A 7608-nucleotide genomic window follows, 5' to 3' on the forward strand; every position below is an offset into this window, starting at 1 on the left:
AATTGTTGACACAATAAACTGATACTCGTGATAGCTCTATGTTTCAAATCGAAAAGGTATCCGGATTCGAACTATTTGTTTTGTATTTGTATCCGACGAGATCCGCATTCACATTCGTATTTGAATTAAAATATAATAAAAAATGACATTCAAATCCGATTTCATCCCTCACATCGAAATCCATCCTTACACGCGACCGCTGGCCGCGCCTCACGAAACCCCCAAAAATTCCAACGCTAACCCCACGAAATCGAAACCGAAACTCCAGAGTCCACGCGGGACGCGAGCAGGCAACAAAGGAAGAGAGAGAAAACAGTTAGGCCCTGTTTACATCTTTACTCGTAAATCCGTGAAGTACTCAATGTTTTGACATATGTATAGAATACTAAATGAAGTTTAGTTATAATTTTTTTTACATGGATGAACTATAAATCGCGAGACGAATCTAATAAGCCTACTTAATTCATGATTTGCAACAGTGATGCTACAGTAACTATCCGCTAGCTATGAATTAATTAGCATCATTAGATTCGTCTCATGATTTACAACCCATGTGTGCAAAAAATTTTATAAATAGATTTCATTTAGTACTTCAAATTAAGATGGATCGAAAAAATTTGCCTCCTATCTAGACACGGCCTTAGGGCGAGGAGCGAGACGGAGGGAGAAACAGGGAGCAAAACCCAAACCCTAACAATCATTTCCAGGCCCCCGCCCCCGCGTCTCCAGAACGTTCCGGAACCTTCGAGGGACCTTCCGCAGGCGAGGCCTCGCTCCCCCGCCCGGATCTCCCCATTCCCCCCTCCGCGGCCGGTGCGGCGGGATCTTGACGCTGGCGCTGTCTGGTGGGGTTTCGTGCAGGGGCAGGCGCCTAGCGCGGGTGTTTGGATCGGGGGAGGCAACGCTGGCGGCGCGCGGCGGCGGCAGGTGATGGCGGGTCCGTCTGGCGGTGGGGGATCTAGGGCTTGCGTCTGCACGGGGAGACAGGTCGAGGCGGCGGGTCTGGGGCTCGGGAGAAGAGAGCAGGGGAGGGAGGGAGGATGCTGAGCGTGGTCCGGGTGCACCTGCCGTCGGAGATCCCGATCGTGGGCTGCGAGATCACGCCCTATGTGCTGCTGCGGCGGCCTGACGGCGCAGTCTCCACCGACGACGTGCCCGAAACCGCGCCCACCGATGGCCAGTTCATGCGGTACAGATGGTAAGCAGCTACTGATTGTAAATTTGCGATCTATAGTTGGTAGAACATTTCATTTAGGCATATTGGATTGCTCAGCTATTGTTTTTTCTGCCTGTGGTAGTGAATTTTGACCAATTTAGGGTTTCTTAGTAGATACCTAGACGCTCAAGCAGTTGCTAAACTCATGAGAGTGCACATTTCTTGAACTAATTTGTTCATATTTGGATTATGACTGTGTGATCAGAGCTCTTAATTGTACAAAAGCTCCTTAAATTTGGAATCAGGTGGAACCGTAAGGAATGCAAAATGCTGGTGCTCGCCGTTTAGAGTGTCGCATAGATAGATTTAAGGTTACAGAACTCCCAGATATATAATATCGAACCAATTTTTGAATGACACCATCACTCATCAGGTTTCCTAGATGGGGATGGAGACAGCTATTAGGCTTATAATTCAATGAACAATTTGGAAACTCATCTGTTTTGAGGCCGATTTGTATTTTGATGCTGAAAATGTGTGGTTACAACATAGGAGTCATCAATTATTTTTGTTTACGCACTATTTCCCTTGTAAAATATCCTCATGCTAGAATTTTGGCGTCATCAAATGTTATCTAACTCAGTTGGGGACCATCCAACTAGAATATTTGGGATCCACTAGTGGAAGCAATTTGTTCCCCTTGTCACACACTAGTTGGTGTAAATTGGGTAATCCATTTCCACTAGTCAATCACAAGCTTATGGGTCATCTGGTTATGTACTTATGGGTCATCTGATTCTGTAAGATGTTTTTTTCCTTTAAGTAAACAGTCTGTTAACTTCGTGAGTTGAACTTGAAGGTGGCAATGCTGGTTATTAACTTCAATATTGTTCTGTTTCTGATGCTTGAAATAAACATTTATATGAATTACTAAATTAGAGTTGACCAGATTAGTTACTTTCAATTGACCTATTCACTAAGACACTAACTTGATGATTTTTTAACGTAAACCTGTTGGGACATATGTTTTAGCATTCTGACAGAGTTCATGTACTGTAGATATGTAATGTACTAGTAGACATGGAATTGTGGGGGTGGTTCCTTTGAGCAGCAGCAATGGTGCTGAACCCAGGGACCAGCATCTAGTTGTGCAAGGAGAACAGGGGGAGGAACTGACTACTAATTTCTTGACGTAAATGAATGGATAGCAATAAATAGGTCTAATCTGAAATAAATGATACCTAAAACATGATAGATTAACAGCTTGAAGTACCTGCACAGCTGTGGGCATGCCATCCTGCTGGCCATGCTTAGGGCTTGGCTGCCTTCTATACTGAAGGGTCACTATAACAAGTTAAATTTTTTAAATCATCCTGTGAACGTGATTCATAATTTTTGTGCATGATGCTTTGTACTTATTCTCACTTTGTTTGAGAGCCATGTAGGCCAATTCGCACAGATTAAAAGCATATGTTAGATCCAAAAATAAAACATAGTTTTGCACCAAGGACCTTAGATCTTTGAGTCTGGAGCTTGGTCTTTTGATCCCCAACTCTTCTTTCTGTTGGTTGCTATTTGTTCCAGGGCCTTTAGTTCCACTACTTAGCAAAATCTCTTGTATAATTGATTGTTTCGTTCCAGTACATTTTTAAAAAAACTGTGCAAGCCCACTATGCACATAAAACCATTTTTCTCAAAGGTATTAATAGTATCACAGTGATACCAATGAAGCACGAGTGGTTAGAAAAAAAATTAATGAGAAATGGCCACACATACCTTTTATTAGATGACATTCTGCAATCATTTAACCTCCTTCACAGTTCACAGCATTAATGTAGGAGTAGGGAGTGATCATATTGCAATAACTACGCCCTCCGTTAATTCGTACTTCAAATTACTTTATGTACTTCTAGTAGGCATTTTACTGTCCTTTTACTAGTTTCTCTAAGCCTTCCGCATGTCCAGTTGTGGTTATGTTGATTTGGTTTCTTACTTGAAGGTATCGCATACAGAGGGATCGGAAAGTTCCCATCTGCAGTGTACATCCAATGGAACAAGCAACAATTCAGTGCCTCGGTTGTCTGAAGTCAAAAATACCTGTTGCTAAGAGCTACCACTGTTCAGCTAAATGCTTCTCTGATGCATGGCAGCACCACAAGGTTTTGCATGAGCGGGCTAGTAGTGCTTTAAATGAAAATGGAGCTGAAGAAGAGGAGTTATTCGGTAGATTTGGCAGTGGTGGTTCTGGGGTTCTAAGTACTGCTGGGTCTGGTTCATTGTCGAATTTTGGACAGAGCCATGGTGTTATTAATGGGCCTGTGCCTTTGTATCCCTCGGGTACTGATAAGAACTCTGGAGAGACTTGGTTTGAAGTTGGATGCTTGCGGACATATACACCGTCGGCTGATGATATTGGGCATGCACTAAAATTTGAGTGTGTAGCTGTGGATTCAGAAAAAAGGTCTGCAGTGGGACCTCCGACTTCAATTATGACATCACGTGTAATCCCTGCACCAACTCCCACCCCACGTCGCCTTATCCAAGTGAACGGAGATGTTTTAGGTCACCTGGATTTAGACAGCCAAACATCATCTTTAGGGACATTCACTGTGTTGTCCTACAATATTCTTGCTGATGCTTATGCTACAAGTGACGCGTATAGCTACTGCCCAACATGGGCACTTTCCTGGACTTACAGAAGACAAAATTTGTTGCGTGAAATTATTGGTTATCATGCTGATATCATTTGTCTTCAGGAGGTATTATATTCTAACTTATCTCCAATTTATTTTTTCTGGCAAACCTTTTTTCTGCTCTTCTTGATAGATATGTTTGAATGAATACATTAAGCAAGTCTAGCGTTGTGCAATCCAATGAATGTAAGAATTGTACTTTTAGATATCTCTGCAATGCTGTTGAGCTGAGTGTATTCTGCTTGTGTATTAGTTGAAATGATATTCTGTGCTTGTATATGACCCAGTTAACCCAGTTAAATCCAATTAGTACCAATGGTCATCAAAACAAGCTAAATCTCCCTTTTTAGGTACAATTAAACCACTTTGAAGATTTTTTTGCACCTGAGCTTGACAAACATGGATATCAGGCGCTTTACAAGAAAAGGACAACAGAGGTAACTTTGAGTTGCTTTTATTTTTTTAATTTTGTTCGATACCATTTCCTACCCTATTTGATTCTTTTCCGTTGCTATCACAGGTGTATTCTGGAAATCCTGTGGCCATTGATGGCTGTGCTACCTTTTTCCGCAGAGACAAATTTTCACATGTTAAAAAATATGAAGTACAAGTACAATCACTGCCAGGTTCATTGTTACCTGCTGGCTTGCATCTTTCTAATTCTTGCACCTGCTTCTGTAGGTGGAGTTCAATAAGGCTGCACAATCGTTAACAGATGCGATTATTCCCGCTGCTCAGAAAAGGGTGGCCTTAAGCCGATTGATTAAAGTAAGAAAAAAATGAAATTATATTGCATGCTCAGCAGTAATTCTATTTATGAATTTTAATAATCTCCTTTTTCTCATTTCCATTGAAGGACAACATTGCACTAATTGCGGTTTTAGAAGCTAAATTTGGTAATCATGGAGCTGAAAATCCTGGTAAAAGGCAGCTCCTTTGTGTGGTACGTGAACTTCTCTTCTTGTTTTGGTGTGTACAAAGAACTAATCTATGTCATAATTGTCAGATGCATAATACCATCCTCATGTAGAAACTTGTTTTTACCATTCTTTAGACTTTGAGGCCGGCTTTTCTACAGAATTGCTGTTGTGCTTCTCTTTTTTAGTCATATATATGTGTGTCTTTCCTTGACTCCTTTCACACTCGATGGATTTTGTTGTCACTAGGGTCTCAGCCTCTCAAGTCTCTTTTTTTAATGATTTCAATTTGCAGGCAAATACACATATCAATGTACATCAAGACCTAAAAGATGTGAAGCTTTGGGAGGTTGGTATCATCACATTAAATGCGCTAGCAGTCTCTGTCATCTCAATTTTTCAGGACAACAATAATTATGTTTTTTTTTCAGGTTCATACCCTCCTGAAAGGATTGGAGAAGATAGCGGTTAGTGCAGACATTCCTATGTTGGTCTGTGGAGATTTCAATTCAACCCCTGGGAGGTGCGTGTGAATATCAGGCAATATTTACCAGGCTTTATATGTTCTTGAACCATGAATTTTTAAGCACACAATTGTATCTTTCAGTTCTCCGCATGGGCTTCTTGCAGTGGGTAAAGTTGATCAGCTACATCCAGATCTGGCCATAGACCCCCTTGGAATATTACGCCCTCCAAGCAAGTTGAACCATCAGCTTCCTCTGGTACAGTTAATCTGTCATGGTTCTGTTATCCCTTTTTTTTAACCTGTCAATCTGTCGTGGTTTTGTTATCCATTTTTGCTCTGGTCATGCGTTGACCAAAGGTGTTGGTCGATTGTAGGTCAGTGCATATTCTTCCTTTGCAAGAATGGTAGGTGTTGGCTACGGTTTAGAGCACCAGCGGAGAAGGATGGACCCAGCGACAAATGAACCGCTCTTCACAAATTGCACAAGAGATTTCATTGGGACTGTCGATTACATATTTTACACAGGTTTGTGCATCACTACTCGTCACTGCATATGTAGGATTTTTATTATATTGTTGCAGACTTGATAGCAGACATTGTGGTTGTACTGTTTGATGATGGCCATGTCGGCTCTCTTCTTTCAGCGGATTCATTGACGGTGGAGTCGTTATTGGAACTCCTGGATGAGGAAAGCTTAAGAAAAGACACAGCTCTCCCTTCACCTGAGTGGTCATCAGATCACATTGCGCTCTTGGCCGAGTTCCGGTGCAAGCCTAGAATCAGACGGTGATGTGCTAGGTATGTAACAACTAACAAGGAAATCAGTGATGTCATATTGTTGCTTTTTGTTCACATGAACAGCATGGAGTTTACAGGGACTTTTTGCTGCACCACAGATAATTTTAATCTGCGTGTTGTAGGTTCATCATAGTCTGTTCTTCTGGATCTTGCTTTTGCTTGGGGGGAAAATGTAATACTGCGAATCATGCCAAATTTCTGATATGTGCTTAGAGAAATGCTTCCTATACAATGCTTCATATATTAGCCAATCTAAGCCATATGACATTCAGATTCTGGTTGTGTGCAACAGCAAATTAGCACACCATGTTTGTTATTCCTTGTAATCATCACGCTCACTGAATGTCTTCAGGTATTTCACAAAAGGTTATCGTCAGCATCCTTGGTGGTGGAACAGTCTTCCACGGCGGAAGTTGTGGCTTGGCGGAACGCGGGCCCTCGGGGAAGCAAGCAGAGCCTTAGGAAGCGGCCTCGAGAATGGGAAGGAGGCTTGTGACTTTGATTTTACCCCCCTTACATTTCTGTCAGCTCATGATATTTAAGCTGCCCCTGTGTACCATTACTTTCTATAGAAGAAAATACTTGAGAGAGACATTTAACAGCAACAGCTTGTAAGCTTTTTTCCCTTCCCCCCCTCTTTTAACTTTGATCTCCTTCCATTTAGTTTCTGGAGCAGCTTTAGTTTACCTTTTAGCTGTTATCTCTGGGGCGTAGGTACCCCTCAGCCTCTCTGAATCATGTACCAATGGGATGCAGACTCCCAAGTGTCTTGCTGCCATGAACTCGACTGCAGCCCCTGCTTCTTCAGGCGGAACCCTGGGCTGAGGAGTTACTCGGAATGCTGTCAAGATATCAGTATCCTTCGTTTCGTACTCCGGGGCTCATGGTTGGTGCCTTGGTGTGGTGGCACTTGTGGGGGCATGGCCGGTAGTGCGGTGCCTGCTTTCTCTCCCCACTGCGCCGCCGCGCCATGGCCGCCGTGGTGGTGCTCTCCTTCTCCGACGGCGCGGCCACGAGCTGCCCGTGCCGGCCATGGCGGGTGCCCGCGCGGGCCATGGCGGCGGGGTGAGGCAGCCGCGGCGAGGCGGCCCCTCCCTCGAGCAAGCGGGGCGGGATGCGCACGGTGGCGTGGCGAGTGGGGCAGCCGCGGCGGCGCGGCGAGCGGGGTTGGGGGCGCGCGGCGGCCGCGGCCCCTGCTCCCTCCGGGCGCGGGTGGAGCGCGGCCGCATGGGCCCCTGCGCTCCTCCTCCGGGCTCCACCGCTGTCGGCCCCTGCGCCCCTCCTCCGGGTTCCGGAGCTGCGGCGTCGGACGCGGCGGTGGTTGGCGGGGCGGCGTCCACGGCGGATCCATGGCGAGTCCTCCCTTCGTGTGCCTCCTCCCTCCTCCACGAGCGCCACTGGATCTGGGCTCGGCGGCGTCAAGCTCCACCGTGCCGAGCTCGGGACAGCGAGCCCCCGGTGTCTCTCTTTCTCGGCCTCGACCGGCAGTCGGCCGCGGCTCGACCGGCAGCGCGACGGGCGGAGCTAGGGCCGGTGCGGACGACGGCGCTTGCGAGCTCCTTCCTCCTCGCGGCGGCG

At 45.3% G+C, this 7608-nt stretch overlaps 1 protein-coding gene across 3 annotated transcripts; it reads left to right on the top strand.

Annotated features, from left to right (window-relative positions):
- The first annotated feature begins 604 nt into the window (after nucleotides 1-604).
- Nucleotides 605-6689, top strand: LOC120651074 (carbon catabolite repressor protein 4 homolog 1-like). 3 transcript variants are annotated; one of them, XM_039928434.1, is made up of 13 exons: nucleotides 660-762; nucleotides 862-1198; nucleotides 3156-3915; nucleotides 4200-4286; nucleotides 4370-4453; nucleotides 4531-4617; nucleotides 4706-4792; nucleotides 5062-5115; nucleotides 5198-5289; nucleotides 5374-5488; nucleotides 5607-5757; nucleotides 5877-6030; nucleotides 6383-6689. In XM_039928434.1, exons 2-12 carry the CDS (start codon nucleotides 1041-1043, stop codon nucleotides 6020-6022), a joined length of 1821 nt encoding a protein of 606 aa, XP_039784368.1. In that variant the 5' UTR covers nucleotides 660-762; nucleotides 862-1040; the 3' UTR covers nucleotides 6023-6030; nucleotides 6383-6689. The 3 variants fall into 3 exon arrangements, with proteins under 3 accessions (XP_039784367.1, XP_039784366.1, XP_039784368.1); XM_039928433.1 differs by having other exon boundaries at nucleotides 605-1198; XM_039928432.1 differs by having other exon boundaries at nucleotides 651-1198; nucleotides 4370-4459.
- The last annotated feature ends 919 nt before the right edge of the window (nucleotides 6690-7608 follow it).

The sequence above is a fragment of the Panicum virgatum genome, chromosome 9K (genome assembly GCF_016808335.1).
Source record: "Panicum virgatum strain AP13 chromosome 9K, P.virgatum_v5, whole genome shotgun sequence".
NCBI lineage: Eukaryota > Viridiplantae > Streptophyta > Magnoliopsida > Poales > Poaceae > Panicum > Panicum virgatum.